Genomic DNA, 22,980 nt, shown 5'->3' with positions numbered 1-22,980 from the left:
CGAAGTCTAAACAAGGACGTCACTTCCCAGGTATATCGGAAGTCGGTTTCTATTGGCCGGGACTGTGGGCTTGGGCGTGATTGGGCCGCGGCTGTTGCTTGTGTTCCTTGCCAGTCCCTAGGCGCGCGGCCTTGGGCTGCGCCTGCTGAGTACGGAGAGGGGGCCGCGATCGCTGTTTCGTGCCGCTCGTTGCGGGGAAGTCGGGGGTCCCAGGAGCCCTCTTCCTTTGGCCTCTTTCTGAAAACGGATGAGAATGGGAGGCTGCGCTTGTTTGGCGGTCTAATCCCCCAGGAAGGGATGTGTAAAGTGAGATTCGCCGTAGTGTTCAGTTGTTCCAAGTAGCCAATCGTGAAATGCGTCCTCTTTTTTCCTATTCAAAATATGGTAACCCTGTGGAAGGTGAGTCCGAAGGGAGCGAGCCAGGCTGTGGAAGCTCTGCTGCTGGTGAGATATTTTTGTCTTAGATTGGTGAGAAGAGCTGTGCTGGAGCTCACAACCCATTCACTTTAAAGCCCTGCATGCATTACCCGGGGTGTAAGTTCTATGGAATTGGCTTCCAAGTAAGCGTGCAAGCAATGGAGGTGCATCAGTTGTAAGATGTGAGCCTGGAGGTTGTGCGGTTGGATGTCACCTTGTGCTTGCAAACTCACCTGGTACCGCAGGCCCACTTATGTAGTATAGTAATACAAACATGTCCAGGATTGCTGTTTAGGGTTAGATGATTGAAAATTGCCAGGACCTATCTTTATCTTCTAAGATCAGGCTAGATCCAGGTTATGGTGAATAACCGTCATACAAAAGTAACAGTCAGCACTCCAGCGCTAAACAATTTACTTGGATTAGTGTAATCTGTTTTGAGTCAAAGAGAAAGGCAGAGTATAAATAGAGTAAATAAATAAATCTAAGTCCTGTATCTTTCAACAGTATTTGCTTCTGTACTGTGTTTGTAGCAGGAATATCCAAATGTGTACAGTAATATGCTAAAAATATTAATATGTGATCAGATAATTGACACCATTGAGCGATAACCATGGTAAGAAAATAACAACAACATTGAATAATTAAGCATCATATGTTATACAGCGGCTATTAATTAGTCTTAAATCGAATTATCCTGTGACCATAAAGCAGGGGTCCCCAGTCTTTTGAACCTGCTGGCACCTTTGGCGAGTGCAGCTACAAAATTGCTGTCATAGGCTGCTGCAGCTCACTTTCAGTCGCACAATGAAGATGCTTTTAACAGTCTGTGCAGTGGCGATTCAGAAGCCTTGCTGGGCACTTGGCTGGCATCATATTGACTGCCTGTGCCACAAAATATTAGTGCTTTGGAATAATGGTTTATTTCTGCTGTTTTTAGGGATCTGTCGATTTTTAATCTGTTGTTGGGTCCTATAAGAAGAATAATGCCTTGAAAAATAGGCAATGGCTATTGTACATTGTCAATCAGCAGGATGGCTACTGGATCATCTCGCCTTCATAAACCAGACTGGCTACCGGTTGAGCCATGCCCATGAACATCATGCCAGAACCTTTTTTGATGTTCCTTCTGCTGCTGCTTCCTCAGATAAGGGTCCTATTGCGGCTGCTACCCCAGTTACTTCAAACTCTTGCAGGAAAAGGTCTGTTTCTGAGCTTGGCGCTGCAGGGAAGAAATCAAGTGAAATGCTCCAGAAGACATACTTGTTCAGGGAAGAATTTTTTAATGTGTTTAAGCCCCACATAGCTGCAGACTTTCAAAAGGAATCTCAGCAGTGCAGCTCTGAGGTTGGTCTAGAAGACAAAGGATCAGAACAGCGGGAAGGAGCCAAGAGTGGCAACTCTCATTCTGAAGTGGCTAAAAAGGTACATTAGAGAGAGAGAGAGATTTTTGCCAAGTACCCTTTTAATACCCCTGTGTTCAGAATTGTTGCAGAAAGGAAACATCTCCCAGAAATGTATGAAATATGCTCTTACAAATTATGATGTCTGGAGCTCACTGGCCTTTATATTCAATCAAAGTTTACCTACATGCTTAACCTTCTACAAATGTGTGAATAACCACTGCACTGCGCTGTTATATTCTCACATTATGTATCATACTATGTGGGTGGAATCAAATAAGTAAAATCTTAGTGCTGGGACAGAACAGAAAGCATTTTCTATTGGGATGTCTGGAGATGTTGCTGGACTCAGGACCAGGCCCTTTACTGCTGTCATGAGAGATGCAGCTCTCAGCAACCCTATCCTCAGCTGACAGAGGCCAGCAGCCCACCAGGTGACAACTCAGGGCCCTTTCCTCACGTCCCAATTCCGGGCGCAGTCAGAAGAATCAGCTGGGGCCTAACATTGGAGTATCCCTGTGAAGATGGCAGCTCCTATAAGCCTCGGTAGAAGCCAAGTAGCCTGCACCTGCACCAAGTAGCAGGGCCAGAGTAGCCCGAACCTAGGTAAACTATAGCAGAAGCCAGGGTAAGGCTGAGGTAACCTACATCAAGGTAAATCAAAAGCCAGGGCAGGGCCAGAGGAGCCTGCACCAGGGCAAACAAGTCCAATACCAGCCTAAGCGTTGGTGGGCAAGTGGAAGGTTGGGGTGGGGCCTAAAGGCTTGACAGTGTGTCTTCCTCACAATGCCAGAAAAATCAATACTACAGGAGGGAGGAGTGCTGGAGGCTGCGCCATCCAGCAGCCCCAAAGGAGGGTCTGGGAAGAAGTAAATCCCTACCCTCCCTCAGAGAGAGGCCAAGTATGCCTGGGGAAGGGGAAGAACTTTTAAGACCTTTAAAGGCAGCTATTTAAAACCCTGTTAAAACTAAGTTATCAGTCACCACCGTATACTATATCAGTGTATTGTGTGACATTAAGTATTTACATTTGTCTGTTCTGAACTGTGTTACAGTGTTGTGAGAAAAGTTTTTTAACCCAATTTTTCCTTATTGATACATTTTTCCCCTTAAGGGTGTGGCCCCTATTTTCACAAGAATGTGAGCTTCCCTGAGAATTTAAAATCAGAATATTATACATCTATTCCATACTGGAAAGAGACTTGGAATCACAGCTCTAATCTAGACCAGTAAACTTGTCATATTCTGGTAGTGTCTTTGCGTACCATAGAGTAGGAACCACTATATGAGTATGAGTATGACTACCAGCAATGTCAATTTCATTCCTTTACAGAAGCATGGGATCCAGTTATGTGAAAACATCTCCCATAGTACTCAAATATCAACCAGTCTTTGGTTGTCTCTTTTTATACTGACTCATCAGAACAATTTCTTCAAAACAGGCAAATTGTGTCTGTTAACATCATGTGTTAATAGTTTTAAGTGGTAGCATTACTGATATCTATGCATGTTGTTTATTGTAGAAACGAAAAAGAAGAAGCAGTGTATTAAATCATGGTGAACATGATGCTTTAGAATATCATTTAAAGGTAAGTCTGAAAAATTTGGTAGACAGAATTATTTACCTGCTGCAGAACTTCAGATGTACTCAATTATTAGTTTAGAATTTATGTTTGCAAAGTTGTCTTGCCCCAAAGTTCATTATGCAAAAAAAAAAAATTGATAAACTTCTCACATAAAAGGATGAATTTCAAAAATATTTTTCCAGGCTATCACTTGTTTTAAAAAGCTGCTGGTCTCTGAAAGACCAAAAGCCTTGGTTTTGTATCTCCTTTATACCTGAGTGCAAAAATTAAACCAACATGTTTGGATTTTCATTTGAGGATTTACCATGCCATCCTAAGCACAGTTACAGTTTTAGAAGAGTGCGACTCCTTTTTTGATGGTTAACTCTTCCTTCCTACAACAAATGCCAGGTCTATCCCACAGCCTATTTAGTCCCACTTTTGTCAAAGAAAAAAAAAAGGCCCATATCGTCCGCATAAAGCAGAACTGAGATTTTCTGCTGACCTTGGAAGGTGCCAAAAACTGTGGACTGTCTAATCTCTGCACAGTGTCATTAATGCACAGGTGAAAAAGCAAAGGAGGCAACAGACATCCTTGCTTTTCTGACTCAATTTAGGATGGCACTACAAATTTTCTTACAGCCAGTGTTTAGTGGATTTGTCAATTAGCTTGGGTGTGCTTGCATTCAAAGATGAAAATCTCTGGAAGAAATAATATAAAATCCAAAGAAAGGGGAGGGGACCGAAAAAGATAAGCCATAGTTTGCAATTTGCAGGAGTTTTATCATAGACCAGAGAAAAGTTTGCATACTTGAGGAACAAGTGTTCTCAGAAGAATGGGCTTAATATCAGGAAAGTTGTTCTGGATGACTGGGCAGGCCTGATTTAGCTATAAGTATGCATTTGAGGAGGTTTAGCTTTCCTATATCAGATCCTTCATCTCCTGGCAAGAGGTCCACCTCAAGTACCTTTCTGGCTAATTTTGAGAATAGGATGTAAGTCATAATAGGTGTTAACAATAAATAATTAGGACTATTTTAACTATTAGACTCTAACACTGAATTAAAAGAAAATAATACTATCCATTGCTTCTACATAGATAAAGGAAAGCAATTGTTTGTCTGTGTTAAGAAGCTCAAAGACAATTCAGACTCCTGTGAGTGTTAAGCACCATCAAGCTGCTTCTGACTTCCATATCTACAGAGATATGCACACACACACATATTGTGACTAATGTGCTGTGGCCTCAGACTGGGAGCTGGCCCTTTAAATCTGGGTTCTCCTCCATGGGTGTCCTCCTCTGCCTCCCTACTCTGCTCCCTTCCCAGGCATTCTCACCTATGCTGTCTCTTAGATCTCACAGCTGCCTGTGCCTACTTCACTTTCTCTGAGTGAACCCTGTAGCTGTCAGTGGCTAGTGCAGTCTTCTCTTGACCTTCCCAAGGCTTTTCCTGCTGTGGCTACATCTAATTTAACAGCTGGGAGCTGTTTCACTGATCTCAACTGTGGTTTCAAGCTCCTAAGCATCTGCTGCTGTTAACTCATTGCCTCTTTTAATGTGTGGCTTGGCCACACAGGTTCCCCACCCCTGCAGTATCTCCCCTCCCTTGGCAGCCTGGCCTACTTGTCTGGAAGTATCCTAGTGCCACTCAGACCTCGAGGACCTGCTCTGATGTGTGTATATAAAATGTTCTCAAAACCAACTTCTAACAGGTGTTTCACTTCATACAGATGCACACGCCTGGCTAACTCATTATAACGTCAAGCATTATATGTAATTATATTCATATTTTCTGAAAATATATACAGTGTTAATTCATCCTTGCTACACTATCATGAAAAATAATATCAAACTTGGGGATTATACATTTCTCATCTACAAGGCTGTCTTTTGGATTCCAAAAAATACACCCATCTTGGAACTAGATCATGATTTCTATATTGAGTGTGTTTCTGCCAGCCTCAGAAACTGCTCAAACCTGGGCCCAGGCATATGTTGTATGTATCGATATGAAGTACTTTATTCTAATCTCCTCTTCTGGACATGGTTCACTAATTCTGGCAGAAGCATCCTTGTGATCTCTTTTGAGTCAAAACCAGCAACTGCTACTTTACATTCCTGACCATATTTGTGACTAAGCATTCTTAGGATTTCAGTATTAATTATGTTAAACCAGAGGGTCTAACCATGAGCCCCTGGGGGACACTGACTGAGTCCATGAAGAGAGAGCAGGAAACAAATGCAATTAAATAAATAAGACAATGGGCTTTGAGGTCTATAAACCAGATACCAAAAAATGATCCCCCCTCCCCCTTGTTTTCCATGAACTTTCTTTGAAAATTTGACTTTGTGGAGAAAATTTGTCAAATTATGTTAAGGTATTGTTTCACCCTAATTGTATACTATTATATACAGTAATGTAACATACAGTAGTCATTGTTGCCATCATATGATGTACTTCTGGGGAGAGGGTAATCAGATTTTCAAAGGGGTTCGTGGTCCAAAAAAAGTTAAGAACCATTGTATTAGACAATGCCTAGACAACAAAATCTCAGTTGCAACAAAATACATTGGGGTACATGAACAGTTGCTATTTACCCTATGGACACGTAACAGCTAGCAATGATTTTGATCTGTCTCTAGCACTAATCCTTTGTAAGGCAGCAAAAAGAGACAATGCTAGAGACAGATCAAATCTTCTATGAACTCTTTTCCCCTTCCAGCATCCATCTGAGCACCTCTCTTCTGATTTCTTGTTTTCAGCATATGAATGTTTTAGAAGGACATTTTCATGCTTTGATTTTAAAATATCAAGAGGGTCTTATTCACAATTTACTATATTAATATAAAGCATTTTTTTGCTGAGCACATTCAAAGGGCAGTAGACAGGAACAGAATTACAAAATTTGAAACAATATAAAAAATTATCAGAAATGACATGTCATAAATAATATATTAAGAGCAAGATATATATGCAGTATGCTGTGGAATAGACTCCTGAACATTACAGTGCCCTCCTGAACAATTCGATTATACTACAGTCTTTATTCTTTTGGTAAAAATGCCCGTCTGAGGAGTTTTGTTTTACAGATTTTGCAAAATGATAAGCGGGCATATTTCCTGAATCCATTCACAGGGTGGCGCGACAGAAAATGTGCATGTATGGGCAGCTTCAATCTTATACATTTGCAGGGTGGCACTTTTAAGAGGCCTTCGCTCAGACAAGCAAAACCATAAGGAGGGAACCAGTCCTGTAGATATGAGGGTCCAAAACCATGAAGGGTCATCATTGGAGAGGCTACAGAATGGGAGTAACATGCACACTCTTGCCTAATTTCTGATTTTGGCTGAAATTTTAATTTTCCCTTGTATCTTTTTGGTGCTCTACAGATAAGGAAGGTGATTTCAGAGGCTGCCAGAAGTTTAATCCAGGAGGGGCTCAAAAGTGGCTTTCTCCAGTCCAGTTCTGCAAAACTAATCTCTTCCAGGACTCATGACATGAAACATAATGATTTCAGCTTGGTTGATTTATGTGAAATGGCAAAACAGTATTCATTTGTGAATGAAACAGAACAAAGAGCTATATGTAAGATAAATGAAGACACCTCTGTGCCAGAACAGGTTCAACTTTCCTGTATTATAGAAAACGTCACAAACAATGCAAAGTTAATAACATTAATGGGGCATGCTTATTTATTTCCACCTAAAAGCAGTTTTCTTTTATCTGATATTTCTTGTATGCAGCCTCTTTTGAAGTGTAAGTATATTTCTTATTAAAAGTAAGTTTTTCTGTGATTCATCAATATACTGTCAGATGGATATGTCTATCTTTTCACAGAGAACCTGATTGCTGAAATACTGGGTTTTTAGCATTTGGCTTGTTATTAACTAATTTTTATGTTGACTCCTATGAGGGGATTCTTGTTCTTCTCTAAGCATAAACATAAGTAAGCATAAGTATATCTTGTTCTTCTCTAAGCATAAGTATATTTCCTGTGACATCTTTGAAAAATATAATGTCAAAGCAATGCATGATTAAGAGAACAGTTCATTAATAACTGAGAAGGTACATTCGAAAATGGTATCTGGCCTGTTTGTTTGAATGAATATAAAATAGAGCCCAAAGTATCAAATGTCTATATTTTATCTTTATAGCTGAGCAAATTTGAAATTGTGAACACATTTGCAAAAAAATTTTTTTAACTGTTTTTAAAAGGAGGGATAACATTATTTCTGCCTGAAACTCTGAAAATTGAGTGTTTATGTTTCAAGAGCTGGTTGTATGCCTTATTTGAAATAACAAGTTTTCTTCTTAACTTCTTAGATAATAAAAAATTTGGTATAATTGTGATAGATCCACCATGGGAGAACAAATCTGTTAAAAGAAGTAATCGGTATGTTGACACATTTAAAAACTTACAATTTTGTATTAAGCAATACCTCTTTTCTCCCCTTTGTTAATGCTACAGCTGTGTCTTACTTTCATGTTAACTGACAGTTAGTGGTTGCACAGTGCAATGACGAGTTATAACTGTATATACCAGCATATTTGTACCAATCCCAGTATCTGTTGTGCAGGCTTTGGGACAAGTGTTAGGCATCTTGGTCCCCCTCTCCCTACCCCCAACCAAGTCTCTTTTCTAATTGGAATTCTAAATAGGCTAATGATGATGAGCATTCTTAAAATGTATGGATCCCATTCTTCAGTGGATTACCACCATTTTGTTTTGCCAAAACATTGCTTAAATAGAATTGTTTTTTTATTTCATATGAAGGAGAAGAGTTGGTTTTTATATGCCGCTTTTCTCTACCTGAAGGAGTCTTAAGGTGGCTTACAGTCACCTTCCCTTTCCTCTCCCCACAACAGACACCCTGTGGCGTAGGTGAGGCTGAGAGAGCCCTGATATTATTGCTCAGTCAGAACAGCTTTATCAGTGCTGTGGTGAGCCCAAGGTCACCCAGCTGACTGCATGTGGAGGAGGAGCAGGGAATCAAACCAGGCTTGCCAGATTAGAAGTCGATGCCCCTAAACACTACACCAATCTGGCTCTCTTAAAGTTTTCTAACCCAGTGGGGAATCTAGTCTTTCTAAGGTAAAGTATTACTGGTACAACGGGACTTGGGAAGGGGTAACTGTGGGAGACTGCAGTGTGCTTTTAAAACAGTGGGCTTTGTTGAGATGGTTATTGTGGCACTGAACTGAATGGCCACTTCATAAATCAAAATATTAATTTATGAACAATCTGATTCTCAAAGTGCTGTGCTGCGTCAAGGTTAATCAGACTAAAAAAGTGATCTCTGCCTGTGGAGAGCATTGCTAATTCAAAGCTGCTCAGGTAGGCTTCTAATTAATTTTCATTTAAAAGAAGGGGAAGCTGATCCCTGAGTAAGGTGTCTGCCTTCCTTTACAATAAAGGATGTGCTGAAACCAGTTGAAGCTGCCTCATTCCAACATCTAGGGATGGGTGTTGTGTCCGCAGAAGAGGGAGAAATGGGCTTGTTTACTTAATACATCCTTATTGTGGTGTCTCCCCCCTCCATGGTGCATTTTGTTAGCAAGGCTGATTGTTTGCCTGGATTCATATGACAAAACAGCAGATGGTTTGGGGAAAGAGTTATCCCCCTAATTCCTCAGGCATCTCCAATCAGGAGCTATATCTTTTAGCAAAGTATCTGTCTAATCCATTGTAAATGTGCATTACTGCTATTGTAATCACTTGTTGAATGAGCTGTCTTCCAGCACCTACTAACTTTCACAGCTCTGATTTTTTCTGTCATTTGGGAAGAAGGGTTTCCATCAATGTTTCCAAAACATGCTTTGCAACAATTTTTGGGCACGAAAGGGACAATCTCAGTTGTGTTGCATGCTGACAGCTGCAATGGGAAGGGGGAGAGAATGTACATGTTTGCATTCTGACTCTGCTTTTTCCAAGCTCATGAAGAATGGTTCTGGCTTTTCTCTCAGCGCAAGAGCAGTACTGGCTGGGAAGAAAAGCTTTCGCACATAAGACGAGGGGGAAGGCTCAGCTTCTGGCTCTCTCCTTGTTCTGTAGCTGTTGCTGAGTCTGTCACTAGGAAGTAAAATAAGGCGTGCAGCTAGCTTTCCCTTCATTCATGAACCATCAGGGGGAAGCACTTAAACTTATCTTTTGTACTTATTTGACATACATGCAGAGCCCACATAAACAAATACAAGAGGTTCCTGACGGAAATTTGGGAAACCATGAGGGAAGGCGAGTCCTTGTTGACTCCTGTTTGTTTCTTCAGAACAGTGGGCCAAATGATGAATAAAAGCAACAGGATGGCATTGTTTGCCTCTGTTCCTTGTGACATACTGAATGTTCTGAGCATCGGTTACACGGTTGAAATGGCTGTACAGGAAGAGTGACAGGATTAATATTCTGGATTGTAAAGAAAAATGGCAGTCGAATGTTACTTCCACATCCTTCAGAAGTTCATTTTCCCGGCATAAATGTCTCTGGAAACAAATGGCAGTTTTTGTTAGCCTTGCTGTGCTCCCTAGATCTAAACACAAGGAAAGGGAGACCCATCTTTAATGCCAACAGATTTCACCACTGGGTGTCACTCTTGCCTCAGACTTTAATTTGTGTAACTTGTGGCGCTAGGAAAAGTTTATGAAAGGTGGTGAGAATAAATGCAGAAGCATGTTTGCCAGTGTTCTTTTTTTCTAGCTCTGGGCCTCTTCCAACATTCTGTGTATATCTGATGTAGGTATAGCTACTTGCCATCATGGCAAATCAAACAAATTCCTATGCCAGCCCTGGCAGCCCCAGAGTGCCTTGTGGTCACATGGGTGACTAACAGACAGAAGCATCTCCGTTTTGTCAAGGATGAGCTTTATCCCCACTGGGCTGTGCATGGAGTGGTAGAGTGGTATTGGGTGAAGGTAAGTTACTCACCTTTTTTCCTTCTGTTTTCTTGATCAGTGCATTTGAAAGGTTGTCATTTGGAGGAGGGCAGGATGCAGTTCCTGTTGGCTGCAGAGGAAAGGACGTGCAGTAATGGGTTTAAACTACAAGTACAACGATATAGGCTAGATATCAGGAAAACATTTTTCACAGTCAGAGTAGTTCAGCAGTGGAATAGGCTGCCTAAGGAGGTGGTGAGCTCCCTCTCACTGGCAGTCTTCAAGCAAAGGTTGGATACACACTTTTCTTGGATGCTTTGGGCTGATCCTGCGTTGAGCAGGGGGTTGGACTAGATGGTCTGTATGGCCCCTTCCAACTCTATGATTCTATGATTGTTACAATATATTCCCAAGGCTTTTACAGATAACATTTAAAATACATGGATTGTGCAACCATTTGCCAATTTTCATTTAGTTCTTTATATTCTCTCCCAGGGTTGTTGTAATACTTATTTCCCATATACCATCACATCATAGGTGTAGACTAGACTAATGACAAAAATACGATTCGGATATATGTTGATATAAAATTAATTTGTACTCTTGAGAATTTCCATTTTCTTTGCATCAGATTACAAAGTCTGGAGAGTTTGTGTTTCCACTCGAGTCTTCTCACAAGAAGCCTTATGAAATTCTCGTATTGGGCAGAATCCAAGGAAGTTCAGAAATGCCATTAAGGTACAAGTATGGAGCCCATTGCATACATTGCTAGACGGCATGCATTAGGAATTCTCAGCTAAGGTTGCAAGCTTCAAAGTAGTAGGCAATAGCCTTTCCTAAGCAAGTAATTTCTTAAAGCTTACTGAAAAAGTATATTTCATACTCCCGTTTCTATGGACTGCTTTCTTTAAGAAAGAAGCACTAAATAGTGCTGGAACAATATAAAATCAAAACCAAAAAAGGTGCAAGGCTATGTAAAACTGATGAAAGTATAATGCACATGTGCTTCACAGATTAAGGGTCAACGAGCTTACACACTATATTTTCATTTCACAACCTTTCTGAGTGAAATGAAGTCCTCCTGCAGACATGAGTAAGCTGTGAAATATAAATTCATCCAAGCAGATGTTGACAGGCTCCCGGGTTTGTTTTTCCTGTTTCACGACAGCCTTCTTCAATATATCATCAATCACAATATATCATCAATCATATAGCTATATACCCAAAAATCAAAAATTAAAAGATTAAAAAGTAACGATTTAGCACAGTTTGTGAAGCATGTGTGCGTTATACTTTCATCAATTTTATGTAGCCTTACACTTTTTTTTGCTTGTTTACTGCTTTAAGAAAGAGACAAAGTGCTCCAGTCTTTGCCTAGCAACGTTAATCAATTTACATGGAGGCGAGGCCATTGGATTACCCCCCCCCATACACACTTTTTTTTGTGCTCTGTACAAGTGTCACAGAGCCTCTTGTGGCGCAGAGTGGTAAGGCAGCCGCCTGAAAGCTTTGCTCATGAGGTTGGGAGTTCGATCCCAGCAGCCGGCTCAAGGTTGACTCAGCCTTCCATCCTTCCGAGGTCGGTAAAATGAGTACCCAGCTTGCTGGGGGGTAAACGGTAATGACTGGGGAAGGCACTGGCAAACCACCCCGTATTGAGTCTGCCATGAAAACGCTAGAGGGCGTCACCCCAAGGGTCAGACATGACTCGGTGCTTGCACAGGGGATACCTTTACCTTTACCTTTTACAAGTGTCACAGGCCGCTTTTGAAACTGCTGTTTTATTTGAGCAGCTTTTGGGTGGGATGTTAATGTGTGTTTATGTGTCTAGAACCACTTGGGCCTTTAAGTAACTTCATCTGTTGGTGAGGATGCTGAGAACTGGGGGCTTACTGAAGATGGATACCTCCTGTATTCGTGGGGAGAATATCTAATATTAGCATGGAACATATCAGGAAAACAAACCACCTTCTGAGGGCAAAGTATAAGCCCATTAACTCAGATACCCTGTACCATGTCATGTTAGCCCCTCAGGCCTATTGGTTGCTGCTGCATGAAAGATTTTTGTTACCACTGAATTAGATATAGGCTTGTTTATTAAGGACAAGTAATATTCTACAGCTGAACAGATATTGATTGAGCTGTGTTTGTGTTTATCTTCTGTAGTCTTATTCCTTCATTGATTTTTTTACAGAAGTATAAGCAGATTTATAAGATGCCATTTATATTTCAAAAAATCAAATACATTCAGCATTTAGATATTTGGTTCCCTATAGCTTATTGTACTGGAAGACAATGTAGAGAACTTACTTGTTGTTATTCCATTTGAGAAAACTGGATATATATCAGTTTCTTGCTTGAGAATCTCTCATTCTGATTTATATAACAGAACATCAGGAGATGAAGCACTTCCGCTTCCAGACCATAAATTAATTGTGAGCGTGCCTTCCACTCTTCATTCACATAAGCCTCCTCTTACAGGTATGATCTGCAAAATTCAGCATGTGTCAAGTTTGCATTTAAAAAATACCTTTACTGCCACTTGGTTGACTGAATATTTTTGTTTGTGACATATCCAAGCAGGGATAAAAACTTCCTGAAGATCTCAGTGTTTTAAATAGGCACCTAGATATGGCTTTTACTCATTTGGATAACTTCTGTCTGTTTGCTCTGTGCAACAGTCATAGCTAATTCCAAAATGAGTTTGGCAGAGATAGTGGTTCAGCATGATTCCTATGAAGTTAACTTGGATTTTCCCAGCTAGATCATGATGTAGGTATGCATACTGTTGGCATGTACAGAACTTCAGGCACATTTTGTGTGGTTTTGAATTTCTTCTGGTACAATTCAAGATGCTGCTTCCTGCTCAAATGTTCATTACCTTGGAACTCTAGTTCTGAAAAAACAGCATTTGAATGAATCATCCCGACTATGTCACACAAGTTCAGTTGAATGAAGGAAGTTGAGTTTCAGGGTACTTAGGCTGACTACAAGGTGGGAGAGAGAGAGAGCCGTGACTCTTTGTAGGCAGGATGTGTCGAGCAGAACAAGGGAAAGAAAATCTCCTCCCTCTTTCAGCTACAGCAAGTGATAGAGTTTGTGGATAGATCATTTTAACCTGTAAAAAAAAAAGTCCATTATAGTTGTACTTCTAAATATTGATATACACAGCACTTTCCTTAAGTAGGCTCCTAAGCAGAGTGCACTTACACCAGTGTATGCTATCAAGGCAATGTTTGCAAATGCTATGAAATGTTCTGTATTTGCTATCAACCAATGGTGGCTTCTGCAAAGGGGGGGGGAGATATGTTTGACCATAGCATGTAAGCTAAGTCTGCGCAGGGCAGGCATTTTTGAATAGCAGTGGTGTATACCACATGGGGTGATGATGACTTCCCATGTTGATGCTGCTGACCATTGAACAGCTGCATGCCTAGTTAAGAGTCATGGGGAACATGCCCAAATTAGGATGAAAAGTCATATTCTCATTTCATTCCATCGTTAAATGATTTTCCAGGGCTTATTTTCAGAATGCCAGCTAGAATGTAAAAGGAAAATCCTTTCGAGAATCAAAAGAAAAGAGGATAGGAAACAGCTCTGTTTGTTGTGGATTCTAACTTTGTTAAGACTTGGCAAAGGCAAACAGTAAATTGGCAACATTTTAGAAAAAATATTTTACGTATAAAGCAGAATCTGAAAAGTAGTATGTGACTTGATAGTTTATTGAAGTCAGAGTCCATTGTTGTATTCTATGAAATGATTTTTGCAGGGGAAATCTCAATTGTGCTTATTATGGTGTACTGAATAAACTATAACTAGGTAAGAAAGATAGCAGTTGTGGGTGTTCCTGGAAAATATAACAAATCACAGTAAAGGCTTTAAGGAGACAGAGTTTACACTTCTCCAGTACTATCCCTTTGACCTTTCCTGCAGCTGGTATTTGCCCTGTGTAGGAGAAATATACAAATACTTGGCTGACATTTGACCTGCATGGAAAAACAAGTGTCAGGACAAACATTAAATGAGAAGGGGATTGATTGGTGAACTAGGACTGCAATCAGGATTAACACACAAGATGCCATGGACTTCTATTTTTGTTGCCTGCTCCCTTTAAAAAAGAAAAACCAGGAAATCCTGATTAGCCTTATCCTGTACTGCGGTGGTCCCCAACCTGCGGTCTGCGGCCCGGTGCCGGGCCAGGACGCCGGGCCGCAGTTCCCTCTCCCCCCCCCCCCCCTGCAGTAAAAAACTTCCCAGGCCGCAAGCCTGCGGCCCGGGAAGCTTCTTACGGCGGGAGGGGGGGAGAGGGAATCAGCGCCGTGCATCGCGCATGCGTGTTGCGCGGCCGCACATGCGCGTTGCGCAGCCGCGCATGCGCGGGCATGGCCGTCGCCCTGCTGGTCCCCAGCCGAAAAAAGGTTGGGGACCACTGCTGTACTGCATCCATTTTGACACTGTATATAATTGGGATACAGGACTCTTTAGCTTTAACGGGCATGCTATTTTAAGTTGTAATTCAAACAAATAGTTTCATTTTGCTTAAAAGGAAAACAGTGTGCTTTCCTTACAAGGAACATAAAAGCTAGAAAGTAGATAGAGCCAGGAGGAATTAGCATATAGGAAGGAATCACCTGGAAAATGTTCCACTCATGTTTTTGGCTAGAAAAATAAGTCTGATTCAGCTCTCATGATTTATGTCGTCTTCCAGGACAATTAGAGATTTACCACAGACAGAAGTTTGGGTACCCATTTCTGAAGGGTCACATAGGGCAATACTGTCAGATTCAGGGAACTGAACTTCAGACTAAAGTGTGTTGGTATATTTTAGTATTAAAATATTTGTCATTCACCGAAAAAGGAAAAAATGTGTAAGAACAGGGAAACAACAGTTCTCTAGATTTGCCAGTAGAGGGAAATGGTCCCAAATGCCTCACTTGTTTTGAACAATATGAAAATGAGCTGGAAGTTGGAACAAAACACAGGAAATCCTGGTAGCCCACATATATCAATGTTTTATTTAAGGAATGTGGATGCTGGCATACTAATATTTATTGATACTATCTAGCACTTTTATTACAATTGTAGAGTACTGATGTAGCTGTTTAATGACTGCTCATAACAATTTGTTTTTCTGAAAGAACTGGTGCTTGCAAATTAAAGTAGGCCATCTAAAAGACTCATTTTATTTCCTGCGATATATTAACCATGAAATCATTATTCTAGGAATTTCTAATAGTACATGTTCTTCATTTAATCCTGGAAGTATTGATGTCTACAGTTTGGATGTATTTTATGCAAATACAGCAGATGAAATTATATTCAGTTTATATTACAGGAGCCCCCCCCCCTTCAATTTCTTCTAGAGAAACAAAACAAAATAAATTCAGCAAGTAAGTAAATAACATGAGAGGCAGTTCTTCAGTTCCATGATTACCCTGACTTTGTAGCCTGCCTGCAGCAGTCAAGGGAGCAGTCAACATAGTTGGGGAACTTTGCTGATTTTCATTACTTACATATGCTTCTGTGAGATGGCCTGACCTTACCTGGCTTATTTGAGACCTATTGTATATACTCACATATAAGCCAACCTGTACATAAGCCGATGAACCTAATTTCATCACAAAATCGGGGCAAATGTATTGACTCACATATAAGCCAAGGGTGGGAAATGCAGCAGGCTAATGGTAAATTTACAGGGTGGACTAAGCACTTAATCCATGCTCCATCATCACGGGCTCTCCCATCCAGCATCCCCCCTCCCCAATACAGAAAAGTCAAGAGGATTAATAGCTGTTTTTGTACCCCACTTTTCACTAACCAAGGGAGTCTCAAAGCGGCTTACAATTGCCTTCCCTTCCTCTCTTGATACCAGACACCCTGAGAGAGCACTGACAGAACTGCTCTGTGAGAACAGCTCTGGGAGGAGAAACAAACAGTGCCCCCCAGGCCAGCAAACCAGAACAGAACAATAGTACCCAAAGTTGGCAACCTATCACAATAAGTAGTAGGCTACCAAACTGGGGGCTACAGTGCCCCCCAGAACAAAACACTGAAATAAACAACTAAAACTAAAAGCTGAAAGAAAGAACTGTAAAAATCAACTTTTACAAGAAACACAACCCCATTAAGAAAAGGCAAACAGTGCTGCCCCTCAGATAAAAGAAGAAAGAAATACTGGGAGAAAGAAACAGTAAATCCCAAAGCATCCTCAAAACTACCCCCCCCCCCCGAAACCAAAAGAATAGTTTGGAAAAAGTCATTAGGAAAAGAAGGGGGGGGGGGTCAAACCTCAGTCATTGTAGGACATTGATGTCCTACAAACTGCCAGCTTTCAAGACCTTTGCAGAAGGCAATGGTTAGCTGGGAGTAACTAGCTCACTTGCAAAAAAGCTCAGCTGCAAAAAGCAATGCTACGATTGGCTGGCTGGGAGCAGGCTGTTATTTCAATTAGCCACATATAAGCCGAGGAGGGCTTTTTAGTGATAAAAACTGTGCTGGAAAACTCAGTTTATATGCGAGTATATATTGTAGTTTTTTTCATGGGGCTATGGAAATGGCTTAGGCATGCTGGCATTTGCTTTATCCCTTACTACTAAACTAGTTTTGACTCAGCTGTTGCTGCATACCATCAGGTGATTTAAGTTGAAACAGCTATAGGAATAGGAAGTTTGGAGCAGAGTGCTGCTCATCTCCTGCCCCACCATCCTTTTTTAGAGATGTTGTCTGTATTCATGACATTGAGTTTATTAAGGCTCTGGCTTGATATTTGGTGGATCACAGCGCCTGTTTGCTTAAAGTTTTTTTTAAGGGCCAGTCTGTTGCTGTTGTGAACATTCTAGTGTCATTGGTTCAGCGCATGCTTATAACCCTTTAAAGCCCTTCACAGCCTGGGACTCGCATACTTAAAGGACCATGTGTCCCCGTTTGCCAGCTACAGTCTTCAGCTTGCTTATTTCTGGGTACTGAATAGTCTCTTTGGTCACTCCAACTTTATGGAATGGACTTTCAAAGGAGGTGGGGGGGATCAACATCTTTGGAAACTCTCTGTAAGGCCGTTTTATTTACTGGGACTTTTAATGAAATGAATTGGATTATTATTTGGATGTTTTTAATTATGTATTTTAAGCCACCTGAGTTATGGGAAAAGCAAGGTGTAAATGTTTTTTTTATTTATTTTATTACATTTGTATACCACCCTCCCCTATAGCTCAGGGTGGTTCACATTATTTAATTTTTAGGGTTTGAAGAACTGCTTCTTTATTAACGTATTTGAATTATTAGAGTTAGTGAAAAATCCTATTTTCTGAAAAATTCATTTATCCATTAAACATATTCCGTAAGGGAGAATTATTTTACATTCTATATCTGTCCATAGCAAATCCCTCCTGACCAATATAGCCCAGACTAGCCCAATGTTGGAAGAATGGTCAGCTTGGCTAGTATTTAGATGGGAGACCACCAAGGAATGCCAGGGTGCTAATGTGGAGGCAGGCAATGGCAAACCATCTCTGAACATCTCTTGCCTTGAGAACCTTATAGGTTTGCCATAATTCACACTCCTTCAATAGCCTGCTTCTCCTAGTTCAGCTTTCTTGGATGGAAAAGCCTTGAAGAAAAGACCCATCGCTGGCCTTAACGAAGAACAAAGAGACTGTTAAGATCCTTATTCAGAATGAAGTTTGAGTCCAGTGGCAACTTTAAGACCAACAAAATCTGGACTCAAACCTTGTTCTATTGCTTCAGACCAACATGGCTACCCACCTGAATGTATTTCCTTATTCAGTCCTTATCTCTAATGTGAAACAGTTCCCATTTCATGCATAAGCTAAGTAGGGAATAAATCCATCTCCCCCCATCTCTGTTTGAACACTCTGAGGTTGAACATATCAAACAGAAGCTAAACATTATATCGCATTGACGATACACATGAGAAAATTCATCATTAATGTGAAACCTGAAAAGGGTGTAGTGATTTGCTTTCATAAGGCACACTTGTACACAATCTGCATTGTAATCTGTTGTCTCTTTCTTGCTTTCAACTCATAGCATTTTCTCATTAACATTCACCTGAGCACAGCGGCATCTGCATACCTTCACCCTCTCCAAGAAGAGAATTGGAAATTGTGTGCTCACACTCTTTGTGCACAGCCAACAAAACAAAATCAATGTCCAGTGGCATCTTTAAGACCAACAAAGATTTATTAAAGGTGTGAGCAAGAGTGCAAGCACTCTTTCTCAGACTAAGAACTACCATCACGACTGGAAATATAAAGTTAATTCTGTTAAATTGGTAAATTGTATCACAACATCCAAATACAGCCATATAATTCTTTGCTAAAACAGCCAATCAGTCCCCTCGTTGTAGTTCACAAAAACACAGGAGACTGATCCTGACACAGCTTAGTACAGCCTTATGTCAAACCAGGAGTAGCACCTGCAAATGCCACTTGGTCCCTCTTTTAGTCTGTCCCCTCCCCAAAAGAATACCAGCCTATTAAAGCTAGAGAAGACAAGCATGCGAGGAAGCAGAAGCAACAGGCAAGCAAGGTAGAGTGTAGGTTTCTTTTCCCTGGAATTATGATTTTCAAGGTTCTTCTAAACCTGCTTAAGACTTGTGTAAATGTTAAATTTTATTAAATTGTCTAGTCTTCTTGCTGAAAAAAAGACTAGACAATTTAATAAACTGGTATAAAAAGGTTACCAACAGTAGTGTTTTATATGAGGAAGAAAACTAACGATTTGTTTCTGTGTAGGCGTGACAATGGCATAACAGGAGCTTTAACTATTTCTGGTTTTGCAAGTAAAAGTAGAGAAGGCAGAAGAGAAATGCAGGGGGTTAGGTAAATAAGTAGTTTATGAGGTAACGTTGCCAATCATTACAGCTTTTCGATTATTTCTTTTTAGCGAAAGGCATATTTTAGTATATAACATGGGGACTTTAAAAATTTTCATCAGCCAGTACCTTTTCAGTACTTCTAAGCCAGATATTAGCTTGTTGTTCCAGACACACATTCAGATTTTTTATATATGACTTACGTACATTCTTACTGTTGATACAGTTCTGAGACTAATACAGCAAGGCAATGTGATCAAAAGAAGGGCTGCCACTAATGTACATATTAATAACTGAAAATTAATTTGCTTTTTGTGAACAGTTGGTGACATGCTGATTTTGTAGTAAAAATGAATCACTTTTTCTCTGATAGAAAACAGGAAGGACTCTCAACACTAAATTCTTAATATATGTACTTTGAAATTATTGAGTTAGATCCAAAGCTGGACTTTTGTTCACAGAAAGATCTTCTGTCTGAGAGACAGAACTGAACCTTCTGTTCATCTTTTTAATGAATAGCTCTGTGATCCAACTCAATTACTGAAAAATCTAGCATACTTGCACAATATTTTTCCTTGTTTGCAACCTACTTCAAATTTTGCCATTGTGTTTTCAGCATGTCTGTGCCTTCACGAAGCCAACAAGGCAGTATTAACCAACTTCTGTGAGAAGTGTGTGGCTATATTTCTATTCTATCTTCTGCCATAAGATTTCTTGATTTTAGTATATTAGCATTACCAACTAAGGATCTGTGATGGATTAATGCAACTCCTTTTAGGCATGGTTTGTCATCTACAGCAGGGGTAGTCAACCTGTGGTCCTCCAGATGTCCATGGACTACAATTCCCATAAGCCAATTGTAGTCCATGGACATCTGGAGGACCACAGGTTGACTACCTCTGATCTACAGGAACTAGCATTGGGCATTGCATGCTCCTCCATGCTCCTTCCCCATCCTTTACAGACCAGCATTTGGCATGATGTTGGAATTGAGTAAAGACAAGTTTGATCACTTGTTACAAAACCATGTTTGTGCATCACAGTTTATTCCTGGTTTGTTGAGAATGTGAGAGCCTTCAGTCTGCAAGCCTTATGTGAGAAGAAGAGGAGTATACAAGGAATTCCTTAATAAGAAAGCACAGTTTGCTGTTTTCTGAATGTAGCCCAAGTAACTCATGATAAAGTATCATGGATGCTGAAGTCCTTATAGGGGTTGAATTCTAACTATTGTTCTGATTGTGAGCTTCTGGGCAAGAGTAAGGTTCATAACTTTTTCCTGGTAGCTACTATGTTTTTAACAGCTGTTTGAATGGCTAAAATTATTGATTGATTTTTTTACCCCAAAGGGCTGCTTCTCCTAGCATTAAATGAAGGTTTAGAGATCAGTGTACCACTTAAATCCTTCCTGTCATAAAGCTGCTAAAATTGCAGAACAAAAATGTGGTTAGTACTGGATTAACATTGGCTGTAGATCTAAATAAACTGATACATGACTCTGATCATATACCCAGTTTATATTTATAACTGCAGTTTCTACCTAGATGGAACCTCCGAGGCAATAGCAGCTATTGGAGACAAACAAGAGTAGGGCTTACTGCATTGTTGTAGGATACCCTGAACAGATTTGCTGCCTGCCACTGGAACCTATCTGATCCAGCAAGGTTGTTCTTGCATCCTTAATTGAGTTAACATTGGTTCAGTTATATAATGAATGGCCAGCAATTTTGGATGTTGCCAAATTTACCTCAGTTGTGTATAAAAATTACTGTATAGACAATTAATTGCTTGACAACTAAATGCATCTCTTAAACTAGAACAAATCTGGTTTAAGTAATGGCACCTTTCTGAAGAACACAGAACTGGAGTCCTAGAAAAGAAAAAGTGGTCTATAGCGGTGGTACCCAACCACGGGGCCGTGGCCCGGTGCCAGGCCGCAAAGCACCGGGCCGCGGCTCCCTCTCCCCGCCACCCCCGCAGTAAGAAATCGCCCCCCCCTGTAAAAGCGGCTGATTAGCTTGCGGACTGGCAAGCTTCATTTTGTTGGGGAGGGGAAGCAGGGCCGCGCATGCGCGTTTGCACCATGCACGGCCGAAAACGTACACAAACACGCATGCGCAGCCGGGAGATCGCCGTCCCCACCGCAGCCGGTCCGCAGCCTTTAAAAGGTTGCAGACCACTGGTCTATAGCATGATCACTTAATAATTTCCAAGGATTCTTGTAGGGAAGTCAGAGTAGCGTAACTAATTTAAGAACAAATGTACCCAAAGCCACAAGCAGCCCATGGATAAAAAAATCTATGATTGTAATCATTGTTCTGGTAGTCAAATGAGTTGGCGCCTGTTTCTGTGGAAGTTTTCAATTCCAAGAAAGATTTTTAAAAACATACTTTACATCTAACTGTCCCTGAATGTTTTAAAAGCTTAGTCAAAATGTTATAGCAACAATATTGAGAACTCAAAGGTCATGTGTGGAGGTGCTGAAATCCTTATTCCCTGTTTCCAGATGAATACCGATAAATCAGAATGACTGAAAGCTTTGACAGAATTGTTCATACTCTCAAGGTCGTTTATTTCATATGCGTTTCTGCCTATAAATAGTAGAGCTGGCTGATGAAACCCTTGAAATTAATTTGCTCTCTCCTTTTTTTAATGAAACATTCTTTTCTCCATCTCTTTACAGCTTAGGGGAAATTGATTTAAAAAAAAAACACTTCTAGTTCTTCATTATCATTCTTATGGCTTTCCCCTTCCTGCAGAGATTCTGAAAGAATATACCAGACCAGATGTGGAGTGTTTGGAATTATTTGCTCGGAATTTGCAGCCTGGATGGACCAGTTGGGGCAATGAAGTTATCAAATTTCAGCATATGGATTACTTCACTGAAGAACAAAATCAAAAGTGACTGGAGTCGGGTGGCTCTGGTGGCAGTCTGATCACGTTTTTGTGAAACTTAGGAGTTTGGACTATTAAACAAACATCCAGTCCTCAAAGAATTGTGCCTGTTTGTCCAAGTTGGGCTCTAGGGATTTCTGTGAATTAGACATTATCACACAGATCTCCCTGCAAAGTAATTACAATGTGCATACACCTGAGTGAAAGAAGAGAGAGCAATTACACATGAACTATCAGGTTATGTCCAGTACCATGTATTGCTCAATAGATAGGCATTTCCTATGTTGTGGTGTACTAATTATGTCCTAGTGCAACAGTGTTGCACTGTGAGGAGTATATTTTCCATTTTGTTGCTGAATATGAATCCTCATTTGAAAACAAAGTTTTTATAAATTAACCCAAGACTAAAGTTGAAAATAATTGTTTCTGAAGAATCTGTTCTCACTAGCTACTGGCCATGGTTTTAAAAAGGAAAGGAAAGCCTCTGTCCATCAAGAATTCAGCATGGCTGTGTCACATTGAATGCTATAGGACTTGGATTAATTGTGATTGGCTTGTTAGCTTGGTGGGAATTAATTGGGGACCACCTTTTCTGGATTTGGACATTCCTTTATTTTAACAGTTTTCATCTCCCTGAAACTAAAAGACTAAGATTGCATCATTCAGTAAATATTCTTCTGTAGGTTTGCTGCAGAAGATGTTCCACAATGAATATGACAATAATTAATATTTCGAATGACAAACACATATGTCCTCTTGCTTTAGGGTTTGAACAAAGATGTGCTAATAAAATTACCATATGACAGTATGCAAGATTACATCAAAAGGGATCTCTTGAGAGAGAAAATCATTGTTATTTAAGATGGGAGAAAAATAAATCTCTACAATAAATGAGATAAACTTTGGATTTTTCAGTGTGCTGTTAAATTTTTAAATAAGGCCTGCAAGTTTACAAATGGATTTTTTTTGTGCCTTTAATAATAAAAAATCAATTTCAGGGA

At 40.3% G+C, this 22,980-nt stretch overlaps 1 protein-coding gene across 2 annotated transcripts; it reads left to right on the top strand.

Moving 5' to 3' along the window:
- The first annotated feature begins 100 nt into the window (after positions 1 to 100).
- On the top strand, positions 101 to 22,980 carry METTL4 (methyltransferase 4, N6-adenosine). 2 transcript variants are annotated; one of them, XM_077352664.1, is made up of 9 exons: positions 101 to 399; positions 1,358 to 1,842; positions 3,344 to 3,409; positions 6,777 to 7,143; positions 7,711 to 7,780; positions 10,119 to 10,293; positions 10,886 to 10,992; positions 12,644 to 12,735; positions 21,844 to 22,980. In XM_077352664.1, exons 2-9 carry the CDS (start codon positions 1,423 to 1,425, stop codon positions 21,987 to 21,989), a joined length of 1,443 nt encoding a protein of 480 aa, XP_077208779.1. In that variant the 5' UTR covers positions 101 to 399; positions 1,358 to 1,422; the 3' UTR covers positions 21,990 to 22,980. The 2 variants fall into 2 exon arrangements, with proteins under 2 accessions (XP_077208779.1, XP_077208778.1); XM_077352663.1 differs by having other exon boundaries at positions 101 to 444.

The sequence above is a fragment of the Paroedura picta genome, chromosome 9 (genome assembly GCF_049243985.1).
Source record: "Paroedura picta isolate Pp20150507F chromosome 9, Ppicta_v3.0, whole genome shotgun sequence".
In the NCBI taxonomy this organism is placed as follows: Eukaryota; Metazoa; Chordata; class Lepidosauria; order Squamata; family Gekkonidae; genus Paroedura; species Paroedura picta.
Note: the sequence above shows the minus strand (reverse complement) of the source record. Positions and strands in the feature narration are given on the sequence as shown.